Below are 27,229 nucleotides of genomic sequence, written 5' to 3' on the forward strand. Positions count from 1 at the left end.
TGCTTATATTTATTGTATAACTAGCGGTACGCTCGGCTTCGCCCGTGGTACATATTTACGTTTTCTCTACATAAGAACCATCCTCGTACTTCAAGGAATATAATAAAAAAATAATTATCGAAATCGGTTCAGCCGTTCTCAAGTTATGCGCTTACCACACATTTTGGGATTCATTTTTATATTATAAGATTTAATGTGATTTTATATTTATAACACAAAATAAAAGAATTAATCTATTAAATGCCTGAGTTTTGTACAAAAAAGAGTATAATCCATATTCCTTGCGTTATTACAATACCTTTTTAATCTACTAAAGTACTCCTGAAATTTCATTATCTGGGTATAGGTTAGCCGTAAATACAAACCGGTATTGCCACATTTGGGCTTTGCATATATTTTGTATTCTTTACACCCTTCTAGTATACAAATAGTATGATTAAATTCACACGATGTCTTCACTGTGGTGTTATGTATGAAATTATGACATGCACAGATTGAAATAAAAATTTATAAATTAAATTTTGATTTTTAAAATATTTCACAAAGATACATAAATAAATGAAATGTATATTGTAATAAAATGTGGACATTTATATTTCTCATGTGAATAATGTAACAGTAAGCTAGTAAAATACATTTATTAGTTAGTAGAAGTTGAACCAAAAATGTGAGGTTAACAAAAATAATAATCAATCTATTTATACATTTCCTAAAAATATTCATTTAACGACTTAATTGTATCCATAACTTCCTTTTTAATCAATATCATAAAACCAAGAACTTTTATGTCACGGAAATTCATCAACCTGAAAGATCAAAGTCAAATTCAGAATGGTTTATCTCCAGCAACTACATTCAATAAAGTCTACGTTGACTATTCCCTCAATGCCTTTTAATTTTATCTATAACTAGCTGCTCCGCGCGGTTTCACTCCCGTGGCTCCACTCCTGTTGCCCGTAGCGTGATGAAATATAGCCTATAACCTTCCTCGATAAATGGGCTATCTAACACCGAAATAATTTTTCAAATCGGACCAGTAGTTCCCGAGATTAGTGCGTTCAAACAAACAAAAAAACAAACAAACTCTTCAGCTTTATAATATTAGTATAGATAATTATTACTACCTATAATACATTTCCGTACATTATTACACTCTTCTAAATTCTCTGTTCGATTAATCATTTTAACGTTCAAATTTCCTGAGATAGATTTTATTGGTCTGCAAATTTGATCCTTATTTTAATTAGTATGCACTTTTAATGACTTTGAAGACACCTTTACTTTGTTTTACTTTGCTGAACGTTAAAATTGCTAAACATAATTGCTTTAAAATGGTTTGCTCAAATAATTAAATCTTAAATATTTTTACTCTGTAGGTATTCATAAAGTTTCCTCACCTTTCGAAGTTACTTTGTAAACGAACGATGTCCAAAGTCCCTGGAAAGAAATGCTAATATATTTTTGAAGTGAAACTTTAGGCGCGTTGGGCGTAAAATTTCAAAATTTCAAATTTCAAGGCAATACCGTCACGCCATGGAGTAAAGTGAAGATTTTGGTATCTTTGAATCTTGCCAATGAAGTTTCACTTCTGATATGTGTGCTCGGCAAGCACACTCTTTTTTATTTTAATTTGTTGATTATTGCGTACCTTTGTTTATAATGAAATTAATTCAAAGTAAGTTTTGTATCAGTTGACTTAACGGACCTTAGGGAAATTAAGAATTAATTCAGAGACGGCTAAAGTTTCGTTTATTAATAATAGCCTTGAAATGAAATTAGATTGAATATGTATATAGAATACTATAGACATTATATTCATTGTAAGTAGATCGTCTGCAACATGTCCATTTTTTATGTAGGTACCTAATTGAAAAAAAAATTGAGTGCCAAATTATTTCTGTATGAATAAAGATGGTGACTATACAGTTCACAAATCTAAAGTAAAATTGTCTTAATTACCCCCATATCTACAATTCAAGTTTCACACAACTATTATATTGCTAAAGTAACTGCGCCCCTCGGTTGCACCCGCGTGGCTCCGCTCCTGTTGGTCTAAGCCTGATGATATATTATTATAGTTATATAGGTAGCCTTCCTCGGTAAATTAACTATCTAACATCGAAATAATATTTCAAATCGGACCAGTACTTCCTGAGATTAGCGTGTTCAAACAAACAAACTCTTTAGCTTTGAAATATTAAGTATAGATACGATATTTCCTCTCCTACCTGAATATCTTAATATATACAAATCTCGTGTCACAATGTTTGTCCTCAATGGAATCCTAAACCACTTAACCGATTATAATAAAATTCGCACACCATGTGCAGTTCGATCCAACTTGAGAGATAGGATAGTTTAAACATGTAGGTACCACGGGCGAAGCCGGGGCGGACCGCTAGTTCCTTTATAAATATCAGATTATTCACTGCAGTAGTTCCAGCTAAAGACCGCTAGACATTGAAAAGCCGAGAAATAAACAGAACATCCTCGTTTCATTTTGAGCGAATCTGATTGAAATTGCTGAGTGAAATAAAATGATTGGGACAGGGCCGTAATGGGCGATGTGAATTTTAATTTATTCTAATTATATTGTAGTATTTTGTTAAGTGAGTTTTGATTTCGTGAACGTAGCTTGTTTGCGTCATGTTACTGATAAACACGACCAGATGATGATGGTATAGGTATAGGTTACTCAGATGAAAAAAACAATGATTACCATTATATTATTTCCAACCACACCGCTGCTGGTGAAGCAGCAGTTCATATAATATAGCAATCGGAAGGTGAAATCTTTTTAAAATAGATCCCGTAGTATATTAGTGCATTAAGATACCTAAATAAAATCTTCAGATTTATATAATATAAGTATATGTTACAAAATTAATCATATTTCGTGGAAAATATAATAAGACAATAATTTTTCTTGAGTTTGATTCTATAAAAACACTCGTATTTATTAATTTATGTCGGCTAGAAAAACAATTCACATCACATTTTTACCAAATTACTAAAAAAATATATCATCTTAAAAATGAAGGTGTGATTTCGGCCCTGTACAAAACACGTGCTCATCTCACAATAGGAAAATAGTTTGTTCCCTATAGTTAGATTGATTTGTAGCTCAAGCATCCTATATCCCGTCGCTTGAAGTTTTTCAGTATTTTATTGAAGTGATAGAATTTCACACTTACGCCCGTAAACACAAAAGGAATCGAAGGACCATAAATTTTAGTTTGTTGACAATTTTTGAAGTTATGGAGGGATGAATAAGGTTTATTATGCTATATAAGTTAATGTTAATGTTAATTAATTCTGGGTAAGTGCTCTACATTATACATTGTGCTAAATAATCTTTTATTTGTATGTATTTTGTAGGTATACCTACATTAGGTATACCTACTCGAGATATATTGATACATCAATATATCTCGAGATTTTCTTCGATTGAATTCATCAATTCGTTTTCTACCAACTACACCACACAGTGAAAAGTGTTAAAAACGTAATTATAATAGAGTCTTTAGTTTCATTTAATTTATCATACATTTTTTCTAAAAATTTAACATCAAAAACGACTACATCTTTTCATATACTTAATTAAGAAAATATAAACTGAAGTTAAAAACTTTTGACGCGAGTCCACAGAGTAAGAAGCAATTATTTTGAAACGTAGCGCCAGAAGACAAAGCTTGGCTTTTCTGAAACAGCGTTTAATGAGCGCTTTCCACATATCATAGTGCTTTGTGTAGGCTAGGAGATGGTGCATGATTTAAATACGATGAACTGGAATCATAAGACAGGTTTTGTTTTGGATTTTATTACAGGTAAATATATAAGCCATGAAAATGCGAGTGAGATGTATGCCTGTGTTTGTTTTAAACACTTTATAATACATATTCTGTTTAGTTTTCATATTCATTATAAAGTAACTAGGTACTATCTAATTAATTACTAACTGTTCACCTAAGATTATATTATAATACTAGCTGTTGCCCGCAGCTTCGCCTGCGTGGAAAAGATAAATTTTCATGGTACAAACTTTCATCCCCTATTTGATCCCCTTGGGGGATGAATTTTCTAAAATCCTTTCTTAGGGGACGCCTACGTTATGACATCTACCTGCTTGCCAAATTTCAGCCCGATACGTCCAGTGGTTTGGGCTGTGCGTTGATAGATCACTATATCAGTCACCTTTGAGTTTTATATATATATATATATATATATAGATATCCTTACATAAACTAGAATGTAGCAAAACACAATACAAACACATCTAGTTTGTATAATAATATGTACAATATATTATCAAGTCCAGGATCAAGTACACATCCGGTAAACGAATTTTTAAAATGGGTTCAGTAGTTACTGAGATAAGCGCGAATAAACAAACAAACTCTTCAGTTTTTATTAATATATAGATTATACCTAGATTTCTCTTCAGCATCTCATTTCAATGTGATCTAGATTTGTCTAAGGCGTTGCGGTTTACGGTCTCAGCAGAGATATTGTCATGAATTGTGGATTAGTTAATGTGCCTTTAATTATCTGTGTATTGTTTGTGTTTTAAAATATAATGATATAATTAAACTTATTTGTTCTTTTCTTTTATATGTGATTAGACATTGTGAAAGTTTAACTATAATCTCTTATTGATAACGTCGTTTCTTAAGATAAGGTCTTGGTTCGCTTTTTAAATCAGAGGTTTGACTACATACCTACGATAGATTTTGTCGATCTAGATTTAGTTCAAGTGAAAAACTAGTCCACATTAGTAATTTGTGTTACCTAATTGTTATAATGGGTCATCAATTATTACCTATGTAATTTTGTATTAATATGATTTTGGTTAGGTAAATTAAAGCGGAAAATCTATAAATCGTCGAGAAAAAACTAAAATAAATTGTAATGCCATTTCTCTATTTACTACAAAGGCATACGTCATTATTTCTCGAAATAATCCGGTAAAATTAGACATAAAACCCATGTCCAACCAACCAGTCGGAATTATTGTTATTTCAAATATTTACAGAATTAAAATATAGCAAAAGAACTCCAATCTCTTATTGAAAAACATCGAATTAATTATCCCCAGAATCATTGTATTTGCATCTCAATTGTTACAATTATATCCTTATTCCATAATGACAAGACACTCAACGTTACCTGGTTTCGAATTAAAAAATAACACTGGGAAATATACGAAAATATTTTATCAGAACTGAATGACAATGAGACGAATAATTAATATCTTTGAGTGTTTTTTATTATAAAAACATTGTAACAATAGACTGAGGGAATGTTGATCTTGCGAAAAACAGTTCGGAATTTTAATTTGAAATTATATTTCATAGTTCATTTGTTAATCGTATCTTTTCGTCTTTTAATTTCGAATTTGCTTTTTTAAATTTAAATTATGAATGTACCTTAGCATGAAAGTACCTTATCAATACACTTTCGTGTAAAACTATAACCCAAGTAAGGTGGGTGTACCATGGAAGGCCACTCTAACAATTAAACAGTTATTATTCGTTTATTTACTGGATAAATGAAATTAACAAATATTTAAGTAATACTTTGTTTTATTACGTAACATATAAACCACTTTTTTAAATTTCAGATTTGATCAATATTGATTGAACTTAAGTCTGATAGAACTCTTCCAAATGGCCTTGCTAGAAACAAGGCTCCTTAGAAGGCCATTATAATAAAACAGTCATTTAACACTAAAAGTTAATAAATAGCGATTAAATCCATACTAATATTATAAATGCGAAAGTAACTCTGTCTCTCTGTCTGTTACTCAATCACGCCTAAACTACTGAACCAATTTGCATGAAATTTGGTATGGAGATATTTTGATACCCGAGAAAGGACATAGGCTACCTTTTATTACCAAATACGTACCACGGGCGAAGCCGGGGCGGACCTCTAGTCTACAATAAAAAGAAGTGGTTTATATGTTACGTAATAAAACAAAGTATTACTTAAATATTTGTTAGTTTCATTTTTCCAGTAAATAAACGAATAATAACTATTTATTTGTTACAGTGGCCTTCTATGGTACACCCATCTTATTTTTCCACCCATCTTAGATTTCCGATATCAATGAAGCGAGGGACCGTTCTGCCAAAATAGTGGCGCGAGCGATTCGCCGCCGCGTCTGTGATTTCTAGTTCGATGGGTGTTTGTGTAAATAGAAGGGATTTGTCATCATATAGCAATAACTACGAAATTTTAATAATTGGCCTTCGAAGGAGCATGGCCTTCCATGGTCCACCCACCTTAGTTCCTTATTGAAGTGAAACTTCTTTATCGGGGTTGGACAAAAATTTTGTGTAACATTTTTGCGTAACGTTCCGCCGTACGCGTGACATTTTTAAGGTCATAAAGAAGTTTCACTTCTTACGTATGTACTCTAGTACACGCATACATTTTTTTGACTTTTAGATTAAAATACAAATAACGGTCTGAATATAACCTTTTTAGGAAGCCTTTAAATGCTATATAGATTTTGAGGAATTGATGCTTTTGGTGGAATTATTTCATGTTAAATTTGTCCTTAATGCTTTCAAATAAAACTCAAATTCAAATATTTCTTTATTCAACTAGACTTGTTGTATAAACGCCTTTGAATACATACAATGTGGAAGTTAAATGATCGCAAATTGTTTGATTATTGGAAGGATATTATAACTCAGAACTCACGTACCTATTTATTCTGGGATACAGCACATATTTTTTATAATAATAATATTTAATAATAATACCTAGTTTGAACTGAACATTTTAAACACAGGAATTGTTTTAGTATCACTGTCCTAGAATATAGAAATAAAACAGTCAGAGAAATATCCTGACCCGTGCGGTATTTCAGCGCAACACTATTTTTAATCGTGACAAGTGCGACCGCATTCCTAAACTTTTATATTATAGTAATAACTCTTATTATTGCTAAGAATGTCGTGCCCATAACTGGCAGAACCGGTTACCAGATGTAATAACAAATGAAAAATTGCTTTGTAAAACCTTTATTGCTTCGCTCTTTCGGTATGAACAAAAAATGTCGTTACGATGTAGTGTCGTGTGATCGTTAATCGTGTCTGTAGACTAGTGTAGAACATATAAGCAAGCATGGTCACAATCACAACCAATACCTAATATAAAAACTGTATGAAGAATGAAGCATTGCATTTGATGCGTTAATATTAGTTATTAATTATGAAAATGAACGCATTAGGTATATTATGAGAAGTTAACCTGTCCAACATGCTCATGTATTTATAATCATTCAAATTAAATAACACATAATGTAAAACATAAACTCAAACTCAAACATTTATTTATTCAATAAGACTTCTTCTAGAAGCATTTTTGAATCGTCATAATATATTTTAACATTCACCACCGATTCGGTAAGCTGTATCTATGGAGAAGATTAAAACCGGCAAGAAACTCCATAATTGCTCTTTTAAAATCATGTCATAACTTTAGTATTTATTTTATAGTATCTTTAATCACGTCGATGTGATGTTTATTTTATTACAAGCATTTCTTGTGATATTTTTAGTAAGTTAATAGTAGGTCAAAATGTTACTGAATCAGTCTGTTCTAAGCATTCTCTCCACGAAATTCACGAAAGGTGAGTGATGATAAGTACTTTCGCGTCGCATCACATCAAGTTATATCACTTAAGTACACATATTTTTAGTTCTATAGTTCAAGTACTGATGTTTTCCTTTATTTCATTAAAAATATGTAACTAGCGTTTCATTGCGGTTAAATTAGTATATTATCTCTTTATAATATAAAATTCGTGTGTCACAGTGTTAGTTAATATACTCATTCAAAACGGCTGTACCGATTTTCATGAAAATTTCTGTGCATATCGGACAGATGTGACAGCAGTACGTTTGCCGGGACAGCTAGTAATATAACTAAATCCCTTCTATATCCAGACACAAAATATATCATGTAAAATCGCTCCGCTTCGACGATCCAAGACAAACAAACATACTTAATGAAATTGAAAATAAGTTTATACATTCTAACAATTTGCGGAACAAAAAATTACTTGTAGAAATTGTTGTGAATTGGCTTTATTATTTCAACTCAACTTTCACAATTTATATGGTTGTGTAGACTCTGTTTATTCAAGTGAGTGAGTTTTTTTTGGAGTTTATTTTCTATGTTTTCGAGGTATAATAATATACTTAATTTAATTTCTGCTAAAAATTATAAGTTTGACTATATTATAACAAATTGTATGCACAAATAATCTTGTAGACTCATGACATTGGTATTTTGTACCTTTTTTTAGATGAATGATAAATTTTAATTAAGTTTGACATAACTGCAGCTGTTAACCTCTAGGACCTAGGTGATTTTGATGAAATTTTTTCACAAATCAAATTTGATCTGACAACTTGGTATAAAAACTTTTTTAATCGATGTTGTACGCCTGCTCTTATGACTTGAGGCAATATTAATGTTTTTAATTTTTAGTATTTAGTCATGGTCCATTGTTAAAAAACAAAAAGAAGTGTATAATTCACAATTCTATCTCCTAAATTAGATTGCCACGATAGTTTCATTCAGGTTCGCTCGTATGTCTCGGACAGGATGCCTGAAAAGGGAAAAAAGTACAAAACTAGACGCTTGTTAACAGCTAAGAGCACTGGGAAACAAAACGCTTACGTCTAGCTCAGATCACGTGAAAACTTATTTTCAGCTGTAATTGCAAATTGCTGGTTGTTTATTCGAGTGTGTTTTTCTTTGGCAAAAGTGACTAATCAGTTACTACATGATATCTATTGAAACAACCTTGATAAATGTAATACTAGCTTTCCGCCCCCATCTTCACCCGCGTAGTAAAAGAAAAAACCCGTACCAGTATAGTTCGTGGGATTTGCGAGATAAATCCTTAAGTCCTTTCTCAGGTCTTAAAACTATTTCCGTACAAAATTTAATCCAAATCGGTTTTGTAGTTTAGTTCTGAAGATGAGATACATACAGACACTCGGACCGATGGACGTACTTTCAGAATTATAATATCACCCACATAGTAATATGTACTTAATATTGAGAAGCCTCAGCCATCAAACAAATTAACAAACTCTTCAGCTTTATAATATTAATAAAAGTATAGATAACAGTATGTTTGTAAGAGTATATTAACGGATTCGCGTAAAATATTAATAATAGTCTCTCCTGTAATAATAAAATTATCTATTAGTTTTTTCTTTTGGATAATAATATGACAGGAGTGGTGGTACAGGTCAGAGATTTATCTTTCAGAAACGCTTGAAATATAAAAATTTTCATCTATTTCGACGAGGCGTGGGTTTAATCCAAATTACTGAAAATATTATACAATTAATAACTCCATTTATTTTGTCCCTTATTTCAAACCTTTTAGAGGTTTTTTGAAGAAAAGTAGCACATGGTCATACGAAAATTCATCCAAATTGCTTTAAAAAACTGCAAACAGGATAACGGGTAAACCAATTATATGCAATTAATCTTCTATGATATAAAAATGAATCGCTAAATGTGTTGGTAAACGTATAACTCGAAAAAAGCTGAACCGATTTCGTTAATGCTTTTTTATAATATTCTTTGATGTACGAGGATGGTTATTATGGAGAGAAAACGTTAACATCTACCACGGGCGAAGCCGGGGTGGACCGCTAGTGTACATATAAAATAAACAACCTGAAGTTAATAAAATTCTTTATATGTAGTTGATATTATAATATGTGCAATTTATTTTATTTATTTATTTAGCCTTTCATTATTCCATGACATTTCAACACAAATTACAGCAAAGTACATTAATTAAGAAGATAATATTAATATTTATAATGTAATTCGGATTAATGTCCTGGCCCCTTTCGGGTATAGGCCTCCTCCAATTGTCCCCATTTCTTCCTGTTGCCAGCTGCCTTCATCCAGTCTCTTCCCGTCAATTGCAGGATATCATATGTGCAATACCTAGCTTAAAAGTGGTGCTCCACATTGGAAGTATGCTAACTTTAAGTTAAAGTTCTTCTGCAAATAAGTTATGATTGTTTTGATATTTATAGCATTGTGAATCACTCTCCAGAGAACTCCCTACAAAAATTACTCAAAGTTATGATGACATTTTAATTATTTCCAAATTAAAAATGATTCCCATTTTCCTTCTCGTTGTATGTTTGTTTTTCCCGCGGCTCTCTCCTGTGGCTAAAATAAAAACTTTTTTTATTAATATTACGCCTAAGGCCTCGTCTAACTGGTATTGTTTGATGTATACCTAATCTTAATTCTTAATTATATAAGAGTATGTCGATTGTCGAATTATTATTTTGAACTAGCGGTCCGCCCCGGCTTCGCCCGTGGTACATATTTACGTTTTCTCTACATAAGAACCATCCTCGTACTTCAAGGAATATAATAAAAAAAGAATTATCGAAATCGGTTCAGCCGTTCTCGAGTTATGCGCTTACCAACACATTTTGCGATTCATTTTTATATATAAGAAGATTATGACTGCAATTCTGAATGAAGGAGAAACTTATATATTTTTGAGTACATTATTTGTGAATTGTGATGTATGTAATTGGTAATAGTATACTTACTGTATGAAATGAGAAGGTATATACTATTTTAATTGAAAAATATATACGTTAAACTTTACATAAAATCGACAATTACTTACAATCGATATCTATCAATTATTAGTCCCGAATAGCACGGAGTTGGATTAATTAGAAATTACATAACTAGATATTTATTTAAAAAATACGAATAATTATAGTTTCTATGAAGAATAAGCCACTACAAGTAGGCTATTTCATTGTTAAATTTAGTTTATATTAAACAATTGAGTATACAATACTTTAGGTTTTATTATGTAAATAAACTATAACGAATGAAGCGTATAAATGTAAATAAAATTCAACCGGCACGTAGGTACATGTTATATGTAAATTGGCCATATGTCTAAAGCTGTAAGTCACTTTTGATGAGGGTACACTGAATAAATAATTAATGTATGCCTTGATACACAAAAGAAATGAAAATTAACGTCCGCAATTATGAGAGATGGACATTTATTTGAAGTAAAAACACATACTTCGATATGAATAAATGATTAATATTTGGACATTTGTAGAACCCTTTTAATTCTGATGGAGAATAATGACAAATATGGGACAAAGGGACACAGGATTTCATTATTTCTCTATTTTAAAATGCTACTCAGACCTTGTACTATGAAAAGGCTCATACTTACAAATTCTTAATGAATAGAAACTTAAGAAACTCGATCACGAGGCTGGTATCGAACCCACGTCTTCCGCGAATATTATTTCTATATTATTTAAAAAAAATATACTTTTTGCAAAGCATTTGAACCCCATAAAACCAAAATATCAAATTCAAGGCTCGTAGTTCTAAAACAGTTATGAACATAAACATGATCACACTGACACAGTAAAACTAAAAAATTCGTCCCAAAATATTTGTACAGAAGAAGGTCAATGTAATAAGCCTTAGACGCAGCAGTCAGTCACTAACCGCAAAACCAAATGGATCAATTAAAATTAATCTACTACGCCAAATAACTACAACCTAAAACCACAATATACAGATACATACAGTAAGGAAACTTCATACAAAATGTTCGAAATGGCTCCCCCCCCATCAAGCGTGTTTACAAGGGTATTGAGGGGGATCGATAGTAGCGGGTGACACATCCACAGATTTTGAATATAGTATGGAAAAAAGTTTAAAGTGATGTCAATTCACATTAAATAAATATCGATTGTTTCAGTTTGTAGCCCTTTCAATAAATATATTTGTAAATACCATATCTGACTACAAGTTAAAAAGAGACTATTTTTTAATTTCTATAGATATGGCAGTATGAGTTTTATATTATGTTGACATATTTTCTATCAAAATGATAGCTACAAATAGTACCTATTAGGAGTCCAGTCTGTTTAAAGATCGCATCTATTTTTTACGCAATCTAGAAGACCACGAAAATATAAAAAAAGGAAACCTTAAAAAAATCTTGTTTAAATTTATGTGCATAATTACGTAAATATTAGGGAAGAAAAAGATAGATATTATAATTATTGTATTTTTATCGATACGTGGCGTCTCCACTTTGTCAAGCACTAAGCCTGTCAAACTATTTTCTTTTTCTTCCTAAAACAAAAAGGTAGAGGTTCTATGCTCGTATAATAATAATTTTAATTTATTTTTGCATATTTTGTGTTTTTTAATTTAATTTAATTTATCGTTTTAAAAATAGTTTAGTAGGTATACCTACATACAAGTATTGTAAATTCTGGTTTAAAATAATTATTGAATATATGTATAATACAAATATCAAGCATTATAAATAATTTAGGTACATTAAATAGCCTTCGGCGTCCATAACAAAACTAGATTTCGAAATATAGCACTGATAAAAACGTATTTACTTTTACAAGCTGTATTAATTCGGATTGTTTCTTCTTGTAAATTCATATTTAGGCTACACCATTTTTGTATTTTAACGGGTTTTAATCTCCAAATTACCACAAAATCAACTGTGAAAAAAAGCAAACAGAAATATACAGGCCGAATTGATAACCTTCTCCGTTATTTTTCAAGTCGGTTAAATATCAAAAAGTAACAGCCCTATAGCTATACGTCATAATTTCATGGGGGGGCTTAGTTTCCTAACTGTATGTACGTAGTATATATCTGTCAACTGTGCTAAAACATCCAAAAACCTGGACAATATTACGGTTTTATTTTGACACAACGTATCATATGACCGTAGGAACGTGTCAGGATCGGAAAGCAACACGTACTATGGCCACTAGAACGTATCAATTACGTATCAAAGCCGTATATATCGACATTGATGGACAATCGTTGACGCTCCATGCATACTATGTGACGGTGCTCATCGCTGACGAAACGTCGAAACCATTTAGAAAGCAATATAGTCATAGTTTGATACTTTTCAATACAAATACTAATTTTTGCCTGCCACATTCCTGTTGCGGTCATAGGCTGATATTGTGAAGTCCTTATAAGATAAGACATTGTTTTAAATAACGATACAATACCACGTAAAAGTATTTTAAAAATATTACCAGTGAGACGTATATGTTCAAAAACCACAAGATAGGTATTAGAAGCCTCTAAAAATAACACTGCGAATGGAATAAAACTTCACAGTAGCTGCTTAGACTGCATACTGCATAGGTTTCCTTTTTAAATGGAATATTTTTCTTGCCGTGCCGCTTTTTCTAATGTTTTTCTATCTTGAATTTAAAAATACGTTTACGTAACTTTTCCTTTACCAATTTTCTGACAAACCTGTGCATAAAAAATGTGTCTGCCGAGCACACGACGTAGCAGAAGTGAAACTTATTTGGAAAGATTTAAAAATACCATAATCGTCGCAGTACTCCATGATGTGACGGTATTGCCATGACGTGACCTTGAAGTTTTACTCTCAACGTGCCTAAAAAAGTTTCACTTCAAAAATTCCACCGATAAACGCAGCAGTTTATTTAAAGGATATCAATTAAAACGCAATGAAAAAGCAAAATTTGTAAAGTTTATTCACCAATATTCAGTTCTTGAAGTGCAATTCGGGCGCGTACTTGTAAATGCACGATATTATTTCATTCCCCAGCTGACAATTGGAAACCTCGTGATGATTTATCTGTGAATTTTAATCATACTTTAATATTAAATGGTCGAGCACCGGGAGCAGGGTTATATTTCATGGTATCTTCGGAAGTTTATTTGGATTTATACCTGCTCTTATTGGAACTGGTTTATTTTTAAGATAAACTGTGTTAATGTTTGAGATTCAAGGATTTAACTGCTTATTTACTGTGTTGAATATTTATAAATAGGAAAGGTTTGTTTGTATATACTATGGTTTTCACGCATAAACTACTGAACCGATTATAATGAAATTTAGCACACATATAGAGGGTAACTTGGATTAACACATAGGATAGGTTTTATTCCGGAAATCCCACGCGAACGGGAACTATGCGGGTTTTCCTTTGAAAACGATGGTGAAGACGCGGGCGAAAAGCTAGTGTAGGATAAAAGGATTAATGATACTATTGATTTGCAAACTGACTGATCCATGATATAAATTAGAGACATTACTATTGAATTCAATGTGCGGTACTCAAAGATAATAAAATGGATTATAGTATTTTTTTTAGAATACGTTACAGGTAGTAGTTTTGTAATTTGTACTATTGTCTGATCACATAATGTGAATGACTTAAATTTTTTTGATCGTACCTGATCGATTTGACCACACATCCTTGCATGACAGAGCTTAATTTATAGTATATCCCGTAAATTTTGCGATTACTACGTTTATAATAGAATTTAATAAGGTTATACCTCATTATCACATTTTTCAGAAACATCACGCATGTGCTCCACCTTCTTGGTGTTCCCGAGGACCAGCGGCGAGATGGCCACCATGAAACCGTTTTTGGAATATTTGTTGTTCTTTGCCACGCCGATCTGAAACAGAAAAAATGTATGTGAGAAGACACTTTAGAATCAGTTTCTGTTGAATGGGAAGTGCCATAAACTAAGGAGATTCCTACTATAGAAGAAAAGGCAAATTTTAAATAATTATTATACACAATCAATGCAGAATAAGAAAGAAAAGAAAGGATGAATAGAAAAATGAATACCCAACCGAAATAATTATATTATGTTATTTTTTTACATTCAACTTATGGCTGATTTCAAGTTTTTCTTTTCAAGCTTATAAATTGAAACTATTGATCAAAGTATATAAATAAAAAAGTATACCTAAGTATTATAATATATTTTAAGCATATCAATATCTGTTATAGGTAATTAACGACTTCACTTTTTTTATACATTACCTTTAAATATTCTTCTAGAGCAAGAAATATAATTCTAGTTTCGTCAGTTTAAATTGCATGACCTTTGAAGTCAGCTAAAACTTCGCCGATTTTAAAGGAAACAGTGTGAAATCTCGTTTCCACATTTTTGCAGAGTCAACGTGGTAAAAAGTAAAAGCTTCTTAAGGAATCTAGATTTCTTTTTCAGTTTTAAATAATTACACGGTGGTGCAGTCATCACGGTATAATTTCCCTTTTTTATTTCTGAATTTCTTTAGGTATTCGTTTATTTAAATTTCATTCTCTCACATGAAAAAAAAGTCCTTAAAAATATCTTAATATATCGCACGCTGAGAACGAAAGTGACCTAATACGAAATTCGTGTTTTTTGGGAATCATCAAAAAAGTGTTCGTAATTTACAGAACTATTTACAAATCATGTCATAATTTGTTCGCATGCAAAGTTATATAAGATATTAAGGACGCGTTTACGAATCTGACAAAAATACGCAGTTTTTCGGTGCATTTTGCGGCGAAACAGTACAAAACCAAATTTAACTAATAATTACCATAAATAGATTACTCCTTAATCTTTAAATGGTACTATATTTTAAGTCGAAAATTTTGGTTTATAATATTGAAAAAAATAATTTCCGTTGCCTCTTCACCCAAAATTGACAATATCGTGCTGAATAAACGAACATTTTTCTTGTATTTAATAAAACAAATTGATTTATTTAAAAATATTTTAAGTAAGTAGACATGTCTAACTCAAAAAGGTACTAGATAAAACTATCAAAATGTTACAAATAGGCTGAGAAAAAAATTAAAATCAAATCTTATTTTTTCACATATTTAGCTGTAACGCGTGATACTTATTGCATTGAAATAAGGGTTATTTTATTTGTCACTACCTTGAATTATTGCAACACAATTTGTAATGAAATATTTTAGTAATTTAGTCTGCGCTCAGCCGCCGTTGTGAGTAGACACTGTGACGCTTGTAAGCAGCTCCTCGTTTACGAAAAGATCACTGTACGAATACAAAATATTTCACCTAATAAACTTGATCCTTCACGCATTTATTTTATTTATAGATTTTATACTTATGGGATTATAAATTTCATATTTAGTTTCTGACTTGATGGAGTGACCTGAACGTGTACTTCGAAGACTGCTACTGGAACTAATAAACGATTAGAGCTAGGTATGCCGAGTTTGGGCTCGTTTTGTTAGTTATGTTGAGAGTTGAGACCTTACCTCCGGACTTGATGGAGTGACCTGAAGGTGTACTTCGAAGACGGCTACTGGAACTAATAGACGAGTAGAGCTAGGTATGCCGAGTTTGGGCTCGTTTTGTTAGTTATGTTGAGACCTTACCTCCGGACTTGATGGAGTGACCTGAAGGTGTACTTCGAAGACGGCTACTGGAACTAATAAACGATTAGAGCTAGGTATGCCGAGTTTGGGCTCGTTTTGTTAGTTATGTTGAGACCTTACCTCCGGACTTGATGGAGTGACCTGAAGGTGTACTTCGAAGACGGCTACTGGAACTAATAGACGAGTAGAGCTAGGTATGCCGAGTTTGGGCTCGTTTTGTTAGTTATGTTGAGACCTTACCTCTGGACTTGATGGAGTGACCTGAAGGTGTACTTCGAAGACGGCTACTGGAACTAATAGACGAGTAGAGCTAGGTATGCCGAGTTTGGGCTCGTTTTGTGAGTTACGTTGAGACCTTACCTCCGGACTTGATGGAGTGACCTGAAGGTGTACTTCGAAGACGGCTACTGGAACTAATAGACGAGTAGAGCTAGGTATGCCGAGTTTAGGCTCATTTTGTTAGTTATGTTGAGACCTTACCTCCAGACTTGATGGAGTGACCTGCAGGTGTACTTCGAAGACGGCTACTGGAACTACTAGACGATTTGAGCTAGGTGTGCCGAGTTTGGGCTCATTTTGTTAGTTATATTGAGACCTTACCTCCGCAATTGATAAAGTGACCTGCAGGTGTACTTCGAAGACGGCAACTGGAACTAACAGACGAGTAGAGCTAGGTGTGCCGAGTTTGGGCTCGTTTTGTTAGTTATGTCGAGACCTTACCTCCGGACTTGATGGAGTGACCTGAAGGTATATTTCGAAGACTGCTACTGGAACTAATATACGAGCTGAGCTAGGTGTGCCGAGTTTGGGCTCGTTTTGTTAGTTATGTTGAGACCTTACCTCTGGACTTGATGGAGTGACCTGAAGGTGTACTTCGAAGACGGCTACTGGAACTAATAGACGAGTAGAGCTAGGTATGCCGAGTTTGGGCTCGTTTTGTGAGTTACGTTAGGACCTTACCTCCGGACTTGATGGAGTGACCTGAAGGTGTACTTCGAAGACGGCTACTGGAACTAATAGACGAGTAGAGCTAGGTATGCCGAGTTTAGGCTCATTTTGTTAGTTATGTTGAGACCTTACCTCCAGACTTGATGGAGTGACCTGCAGGTGTACTTCGAAGACGGCTACTGGAACTACTAGACGATTTGAGCTAGGTGTGCCGAGTTTGGGCTCATTTTGTTAGTTATATTGAGACCTTACCTCCGCAATTGATAAAGTGACCTGCAGGTGTACTTCGAAGACGGCAACTGGAACTAACAGACGAGTAGAGCTAGGTATGCCGAGTTTGGGCTCGTTTTGTTAGTTACGTTGAGACCTTACCTCCGGACTTGATGGAGTGACCTGAAGGTGTACTTCGAAGACGGCTACTGGAACTAATAGACGAGTAGAGCTAAGTATGCCGAGTTTGGGCTCGTTTTGTTAGTTACGTTGAGACCTTACCTCCGGACTTGATGGAGTGACCTGAAGGTGTACTTCGAAGACGGCTACTGGAACTAATAGACGAGTAGAGCTAGGTATGCCGAGTTTGGGCTCGTTTTGTTAGTTACGTTGAGACCTTACCTCCGGACTTGATGGAGTGACCTGAAGGTGTACTTCGAAGACGGCTACTGAAACTAATAGACGAGTAGAGCTAGGTATGCCGAGTTTAGGCTCATTTTGTTAGTTATGTTGAGACCTTACCTCCAGACTTGATGGAGTGACCTGCAGGTGTACTTCGAAGACGGCTACTGGGACTAATAGACGATTAGAGCTACGTGAAGGTAGTCGTGATGATACACCCGAAGGGCAACCGGAAAGATATGACGATCAATTTTTGAAGGAGAACATGAAGACACATTTAATTCGATTTTATAAGAACAGCCTCCTTCCAGAATTGACCGATCCAAGATTCAAAAGAAATATGGAACTACAGGAACATTCATCAAATTGCCATAGTAATATAATGAAAACTAAGAATTAATTAAAAAGAATTGTTTTTCTTGAGTTTTATCCATTTTTTTATCTTTTACCCTACATAACCCTACCCTATCTATCCTACCCTACACTACTCTACTCTACACTACTTTACCCTATTCTACCATACTATACACTACTCTACCTTACCAAACTTCACATAAACCATGTACTTAATAGTCTGAAAAAAGCCTAAACATTTTGTTTGGATAGGCCTGTTCTTGAGTTATAAAATTACAACGCAAAGTGGCATCACTACATAGTATAAAACAAAGTCGCTTTCCCTGTCCCTATGTCCCTATGTCCCTTTGTACGCTTAAATCTTTGAAACTACGCAACGGATTTTGATGCGGTTTTTTTTAATAGATAGAGTAATTCAAGAGGAAGGTTTATATGTATAATAAGATCCATTAAGTAGTGGAGAAGTACTGTTATTTTTGAGGTTTCTAATGTGATGTCGTAAAAAATTACATTTATTCCGCTTACATTGCAAACGCAGGCTGAACCCTACGAGTTTTATCAAAATAATGTACTAAGTATTATACACATTGAAAAGGTCTACAGAAAAGTCCGCGATGGTATATGTCTATCTCTTATGGATAACCCACAATAACTTTTTTTTGTCATTTACTTTTTACGACAAATAATGGCTAATTTTCGAAGCGGTTTTAACCAATACAGCATTAATCCTTAAGCAATTAAATACCATGGATACATTGTTCATTTAATATAGATCTATATGGCCCTTTACACCGCATGATTTAAGTGAATATTTTCGAAGATATTACAGATTTAAAAATTGCGGGACGTAGCGTTTGCGGCAGTACCGGCCGGCCGCCGCGGCCGTGCCATTGCACCCATGCGAAGCATGGGCGGGTCGCTAGTTAGATATAAATAAAGATACATATTATATACGTATGATATAAGATTTTTGATAGATTTTATTAAAGTGAAACTTTTATTACATCGTCTCAAACTTTTTGGTCTGTGTAGCGCATGTCGCGTGTATCGCGGCTGCCGAGTAGGTATACCTACTTGGCACGCGACATGCGCTACACAAAGCAGTGTTCGGAACCGTTCGAACAGTTTCACTTTTACCGTGGTTTCATAAAACCACACAACATTTTATTTATAGTAATGTTTCAGTATATTGGAACTTAAAAAGTATTTGCAAGTACCTATCAGTAGTATATGTATGTGCCAAATAATAGTATTTTCTTTCTAGTTTTCGAAAACCCACTTGCATTTGATACCACAACAAAATTATATACTAAAAAAACGAGCCCAAACTCGGCACACCTAGCTCAGCTCGTATATTAGTTCCAGTAGCAGTCTTCGAAATATACCTTCAGGTCACTCCATCAAGTCCGGAGGTAAGGTCTCGACATAACTAACAAAACGAGCCCAAACTCGGCACACCTAGCTCTACTTGTCTGTTAGTTCCAGTTGCCGTCTTCGAAGTACACCTGCAGGTCACTTTATCAATTGCGGAGGTAAGGTCTCAATATAACTAACAAAATGAGCCCAAACTCGGCATACCTAGCTCAAATCGTCTAGTAGTTCCAGTAGCCGTCTTCGAAGTACACCTGCAGGTCACTCCATCAAGTCTGGAGGTAAGGTCTCAACATAACTAACAAAATGAGCCTAAACTCGGCATACCTAGCTCTACTCGTCTATTAGTTCCAGTAGCCGTCTTCGAAGTACACCTTCAGGTCACTCCATCAAGTCCGGAGGTAAGGTCTCAACGTAACTAACAAAACGAGCCCAAACTCGGCATACCTAGCTCTACTCGTCTATTAGTTCCAGTAGCCGTCTTCGAAGTACACCTTCAGGTCACTCCATCAAGTCCGGAGGTAAGGTCTCAACATAACTAACAAAATGAGCCCAAACTTGGTACACGTAGCTCTAATCATCTATTAGTTCCAGTAGCCGTCTTCGAAGTACACTTTGGCAAGTACTTGTTTACCAATCAATCACTGTCCAATGAAATTAGGTAAATGGTATCTACTTTTGTGACCATTCAACGTTACAAACAAATCAAAGTAAATTAAAAAAAAAAACATGGCAATAAAAATAAGTTCAATTATCAAGTCGTGTCAGTTTAGTCATAATTTCGTCGTTTCTCGCATTTCGCTGTGTGTGTGAGCCGTGCACGTGTAGTAGTAAGACTCAAAACGTAAAATTGATGCGCGTCAATTTGTATATGCGTCCTTAAAGTCTGATATCATTTTAGAGGATATTGTCCACCCATACAATCCATAAAAAATAAATTAAATTAAATTTAAATATTTTTTATCTTTTTTTAAAAATTACCATTAGATATTGGGTCACTTTAGTACTGAAAACTTGTAAATCATCTTTGACTAGTTTGGGAATGAGTCACTTTAGTATTTTTGTTCTATGCATGCATTTGGACGTAACCTGAATTATGTCATCTTAGTATTAAAATATTAATGGGAAGTAGTCTAATGAAACCAAATGTTAACTAAGAAATTATATTTATTGTTTGTTTCAAGACTCATTTTTACTATTTACTTAATACCTATGGGCAATCAACTCTAATATTGGTATTATTAATCAACAAAAAATTATACTTCAGTATAATTAATTAAAAAAAGTAATACAAAAGTGCAGTTTTAGTTAGGAACTAGCGGTCCGCCCCGGCTCGGCCCGTGGTACATATTTCGCAATAAAAGGTAGTCTATGTTCTTTATCAATGTCTAAAGATTATCTGTGCCAAATTTCATCAAAATCGGTTCAGTAGTTTATGCGTGAAAACCATACATACATACAAACCTTTCCTCTTTATAATATTACTAGCTTACCGCCCGCGGCTTCGCCTACTTTGATTCAAACCTAATAAATTATACACTAAAACCTTCCTATTTAATCACTCTATGTATTAAAAAAAACCGCATCAAAATCCGTTCAGTAGTTTTAAAGATTTAAGCATACAAAGGGACATAGGAACAGAAAAAGCGACTTTGTTTTATACTATGTAGTAGGTATAGATTTATTTCGCACCTCTTAAAGTGAAAGTTTATATAAAAATTTTTGCTCAGAGCAGATAGATAAATAGCGAACAAAACGCAAGTAAGATCCTGGGAAGAACTAAGTAAAATATTCTATTAACAGCTGCGAGTGAAAATCTAGGTAATGAGATACGATGCAGAAACAAGTGGCCGAATGCCAAAAGGTTACTAACGAAAAGAATGAAGCATACCTATCGTTACAGCAGACCTACACTTGCAGACGAGAGAGAGCATAAAGCGCGACGAAGGAAAAAAAATAACTACACAAGAGAAAGAAGAAGAAATGTGTTGATGTCAACTTGAAGAGATTGCTAAAAGTTTCTCAACGAAGGACTCGAGAATCTTTTACAGCCAAACTAATAGAGGTAAGAAAGATTTCAAACCCTCAGCCTACCTCAGCTTGTAAAAGTAAAGATAGTGAGCTACTAAATAGTAAGAACGATATTATTAAAAGATGGAATTAGTACTTCCAAGAACTGCTAAATAGCACAGAAACTGCTGAAACACCTTCTGCCATACAAAATTATACTAACATCCCAGATATCTCGCTGCCTACAAATAGACGAAGTTAGATTGGCCATTAGGAAACTCAAAAATCATAAGCCACCAGGAACTGATTACATCTCTGTGGAATTGCTTAAATATGCTGAAATAATAGCTTTAAGGAGAAATTTTATGAGCTGATAGTCCAGGTGTGGTAGTCTGAAACGACGCCCTGTTAACTTTTCTTTATTCTTTCTAACACATTGCATAGGTACATGAACCACAGACTAAGTACAGGGTTGCCACAACAATGACATAAGAAAAAGTTTTTCTAAAATAATCTAATACGCCCGATGAGTGGAACATCGCAGTAACATAGGGTATATATTACAGCGGTGTGTACAGCACAAGAAAGATGACATATTTGATTGCCAGAATTATCACGGTATATCTCTTTTAAACACGGCATATAAAATCTTCGCCTATGTCCTTTTCAATAGAATATCTCCATACACAGAAGACAAACTAGGCGACTACCAGTACGCTTGGGGCCCTAACCGTTCGACTACTGATCAGATTTTGAAACACTTGAGTTCAATGTCATAACACACCATATTATTTTCGTGAATTTTAAAGCTGCATACGACAATGTTCACCGAAATTTCCTGTACCAAGCGTTGACTGAGATCGGCATTCCACCACAATTGGTGTCACTTACAGCAATGACGTTAAAAAAATAAAAAAGCGTCGTTCGGATCCATTCAGTATCTTGCAACCTTTTAGGGCAATGGAAGGCCTTAGGCAGGGTGATGCGCTCTCCAGCCTTCTGATTAACATAGCCTTAGAAAAATGCATCCGAGATTCCAGAAATTGAGACATCGGGCACTTTATTTTTCGAATAGATACAAATACTGAGATACGCGAATGATTTAGACCTGGATCAGGAGGATGCTACCAGCAGTGATCCTCTACTGCTGTTAACGCATATCTTGCTATAGACCAAACTGCCCAAAAGCTCGGTCTACAAGTCAAGTTCGTGGCTGTACGTGACTTTGTGTACCTGGCATAATTAATAACAAACCAGAACGAAATATCTGCAGAAATATGTAAACGAATTATGTCTGATTCGGCCTTCTAAGATATTTTTGATCGAAACTGCTATCCCGAAACATAAAGGTACTGCTATAAAAGACCATAAGAAGAGACCCGTACCAAGTACCAGACCAGTACTAACATACGGGTAAGACCAGTACTAACATACGGGTCCGAAAGTTGGGTCCTGAGCAAAAAAATGAGGATTGCCTGCTGGTGTTCGAGCGAAAAATCCTTAGACGGATTTTCGGTGCTGTGCTGGAAAATAGACATTGGAGAACGCGGTATAACCATGAGCTTTATGAAATGTACGAGGAGCCGAATGTCTTATAGACCATAAAACTAGGCCGTTTACGCTGGGCCGGATACGAGGCACGTATGGACGACAAGAAGGCACCTCTGCGTCTTCTCTATGGAAAACCAGATGGGCCGAAGATCCGATGGTTGGATGGCATCTAATGATTGCTGTGAAAATCTGGAGAACTCAGACAAAGGACCGAGAGATCTGGAAGAAAATACTGGACCAGGCCAAGGCCCACTAGCAGCTGTAGAGCCCCAGATGATGATGATCACTCAGCGAGGAAACTCTTGTATTTCATGATAACTTTTTGGGTATGAATTTTTCGTTTTCTTTTTCATTTTCTTGAACCATTTGTAATATAAAATCATCTTTAATCTCTTCATATAATGACCTAAACATAAATATTTAAACAAATTATTATTGAAACAACGACATAAACTTTAATACGCCATAAAATTAACTTATCAAAATATTATTAAAACGGCCTATTTATACATAATACACTTAAACAAAGAAAGCATTTAATAAAGTACAGGCATAACGAGAAATATGTCGTTACCTTTAGAATAGTTGATAATACAAAAATGACTTAATATGATTTAAGTCACAATTCATAAACTGCATTTTAGTACAAAAGTGACCTAATACGAATAACGGTCTTGTTAGGATTAGAACATTGACAAAATATTTACTTAACTTTCGGTAAAAAAACGCCGCAATCAGGATTAAATCACTTTAAAACTAAGAAATGTAATCACCGTGCCGACATAATACTAAAACGGTCACTATTTTAGCGGAGGGACGTTTAAAATACGCAAATTATAAAGAGACGCAACATACGTGTTTTTCGGTTTCTAGGTGACATAGGATAGTTTTTGATTTATTAAATGATAGAATACCTTATTCTGAGTCATTTTATGAGTATAACTCATTTTTGCAAAATTTTGAGTTAGGTCACTTTCGTTCTCAGCGTGCGATATATAAATCTCGTGTCACAATGTTTGTCCTCAATGGACTCCTAAACCACTTAACCGATTATAATAAAATTCGCACACCATGTGCAGTTCGATCCAACTTGAGAGATAGGATAGTTTAAACATGTAGGTACCACGGGCGAAGCCGGGGAGGACCACTAGTATTATTATAAAATGTAGAGACATATCAGTCAGTACGTTAATAATATTTTCATCCCAATTTATGTGTTTTTAATCCTTATAGAGTCAGGTTGCCTGGAAGAGATTGCTGCGTAGCAATGAGAACCACGAAATGAGACCGTACAAATGGTATCTATGTATTTCATTACATTGAAAAAAATAGTTATTTCTCTTGTAAATTGTTGTAACAAATATAATCAATGTCAACATACTGAAACCTTTTCGTCACATCAGAAATATCAATGAAAGTAACACTACAAAAACAATAAAATAATAAACCCAACAGGAAAACACACACTATATTGTCGCTTATATCATATTAATTTGTTTTGCTCGTGTTTTTTTCGTCGAGGAAAATGTATGACAAAGCGTCTCTGGAACCAATTATCTTGACTTCTATATGAATATAATATAATATGCTCCGATAAAGGAACTATTTCATAATAATTGTCTATTAATATTGTTAAAAAACAACGCTTGTTGTTGTAGGAAATAATATCGCTCTAAAAAACTTGTTTGTATAAATAACAGATGTAAAATGAGAGAAAAAATATTGAATATGCTCCTGAAATTATTCTTGGTTACATAATATAACAATCGGAAATCATTTGCTAAACGTGGTCAAAATACTGGTTCTAAAGACGACCGACGTTCCACTGCATACCTGTTGTCATTGTTATATACTTATTACGAATGATTATTTTTTGTCTTCAAAATATGGCCAGAACTGGCTAAAGCTAGCTTTTAAACAAAACAAGAACTATCAAAATCGGTTTATCCAGTCGAAAGTTCTAAAGTTACAAACCCAAAAGAAAAATATATTCGAATGAGAACCTCCTCCTATTTTTGCAGTCCGTTAAAAACTTAGCATTAAATTGAAAATAATAAATTACATACTTTCTCCATCAAGCAGCTCAATATACAAGCGGATTTTTCTGGGAACGGCGGTTCTTTCCGAAGATATTCCAAATCATCTTCGGTAGCGTTGATCTTCTCCATACATTGTCGTGCTGTGGCTCGCAATGCCTTGTGGACGACCGCTTTTAAAGGACTGTCTGTGGAAACGAGGAATATTAATATCTATAATAACTCTCTTTTTAATATTTTCTTTTAACCTGTACAATAAGAGCAGATAATATTATGTTTCTTTATTAATTGTATAGATATTATTATTATATTTTTATAATAAGAACAGGACAGAAAAAGTAGGTAATGAGAAATGTTTTTTTTTAATTGATAAATATAAATTTATAATGTTTTGTCAGTTTATTATTTTAAAGCTAAGTAAAGTCTTATTATACCTAATTATAATTTTATGTTTGTGTGCTACTGTGTAATTGATTATGAGTTTTGATTAATTTTAGAATTACATACCGTCACTACTAATAAGAAAAATCTAATTATCTTGTTAAAAATAAATCCATACTAATATTATAAATGCGAAAGTAACTCTGTCTGTCTGTCTGTTACTCAATCACGCCTTAACTACTGAACCAATTTGCATGAAATTTGGTATAGAGATATTTTGATACCCGAGAAAGGACATAGGCTACTTTTTATTGAGAAATATGTACCACGGGCGAAGCCGGGGCGGACCACTAGTTATATATAAGTAACAATTCGTAGATCTATTATGTAACATTTGTTTCACTAATCGATCTTCACGAAGAGTATATACTATATAGGTACCGTACCGTGTAATCTAGTAAATTCTAGAAAAAATGTATTTATTATTTTGCTGTTTCCAGTTTTTTTTACGAGACTAGTTTATAAGAAACCGATTATTTACAATACTATTTTTTTCAAATACATAACTTGCAATATGTAATATTAATTTAATGTAAAATAAAATTAAAATTATTTATGAAATATTTGAACGTTATTTAAAGTAACATCTTTACATCAAACGAACATAGAGCTAGAGCAAGAGCATTATTTCGTGATCTTTTAAATGTAAACGATAACTCGTATTCAGTGTTATTCAGTATTAGAACATTTCATAGAATCTTATCGAACGCACGATAGATTGCTCAACGTCTTTTTCCACGAGAAGAATTTGACATAGTGGGGTTAGAATGAGCAGTCGCTCGTTTGATGTAAATGCACCCTAAAACAAATGCATATGGTCTTACCACAAAACAATTTAAACACAGTCTAACTTTAAACGAGAGATCTGTCACTTTAATAGTTGTCTATGTGAAATACGACAAAACCAGATTAAAGAAAACCCGCGCTTAAAGTTTAACCCTGTCTAAAGTTTTTTGTGGTAAGACAGTTTTTCTTTAAGAATCCGTATCACAAATACCAAGAAAAATACCTCATAAAATAATATAAAAATTATACCCTTTTCCAGAGCTGTAGCGTAATAAATAAATCCAAACACGCAGATAAAAAGTTTAAATTGCATGAGCATTGTTACCGACTCAAATGTACTCGAAATTATAACTCCACTATTTGTTCGGTAAAATCGTTGTAGCAACTCCGGATGTTATATTAACTGATTATTTTTAAATTGAGCAATAAGTAATATTTCGTAATTTTATGTAAGTTTATCTTTTCATCATCCTCATCATCATCATCAGTCTTAATTTTTCACATTGGTCTCCTATTATTTTTAAATTATGATTAGCTGTTCGGCAGACGATTTTCTGTCTTATTGCCCCTTTTTCGTGTTTTCAACCTATAGATTGAAAACACGCCCTTCTTTGTGCATGCAAAAGCATTAAATATTGTATATTGGAACCTTTCAATTACCATATACGAGCAAATAAACAGATTTGATTTGAAAAAAATGCCGAATTGTTGCTGTTCTCGAGTTTTACGTAGGTATGACATAGGTACCCATCTTTGTACTAGAATACTTACAATAGAAATTATTATTTAATGTACCTCTAAAATAATTTCTACTTAAGATTTGGTTATAAAAACAATTTC

The 27,229-nt window shown here is 33.6% G+C and overlaps 1 protein-coding gene across 1 annotated transcript; it reads right to left on the reverse strand.

The window, feature by feature from the left end:
• Window positions 1-13,618: 13,618 nt before the first annotated feature.
• On the reverse strand, window positions 13,619-26,744 carry LOC149476752 (uncharacterized). The gene is made up of 4 exons (XM_089711536.1): window positions 26,639-26,744; window positions 25,193-25,350; window positions 14,422-14,547; window positions 13,619-13,714 (listed from the first exon to the last, which is right to left on the reverse strand). Exons 1-4 carry the CDS (start codon window positions 26,706-26,708, stop codon window positions 13,622-13,624), a joined length of 447 nt encoding a protein of 148 aa, XP_089567662.1. The 5' UTR covers window positions 26,709-26,744; the 3' UTR covers window positions 13,619-13,621.
• Window positions 26,745-27,229: the final 485 nt, after the last annotated feature.

This window comes from Colias philodice, chromosome 26 (genome assembly GCF_061535455.1).
Source record: "Colias philodice isolate Cphi_HAF_F1 chromosome 26, ilColPhil1 Martin Lab GWU primary, whole genome shotgun sequence".
NCBI classification, from domain to species: Eukaryota; Metazoa; Arthropoda; class Insecta; order Lepidoptera; family Pieridae; genus Colias; species Colias philodice.

Coding starts and splice junctions, on each gene's coding strand:
- LOC149476752 (XM_089711536.1), bottom strand. CDS start 26,708: ATGCTCATGCAATTTAAACTTTTTATCTGCGTGTTTGGATTTATTTAT. Junction 14,548..25,192: donor TGAGCTGCTTGATGGAGAAA/GTATGTAATTTA, acceptor TTTCTGTTTCAG/ATCGGCGTGGCAAAGAACAA. Junction 13,715..14,421: donor CTGAAAAATGTGATAATGAG/GTATAACCTTAT, acceptor TAAAATTCACAG/ATAAATCATCACGAGGTTTC.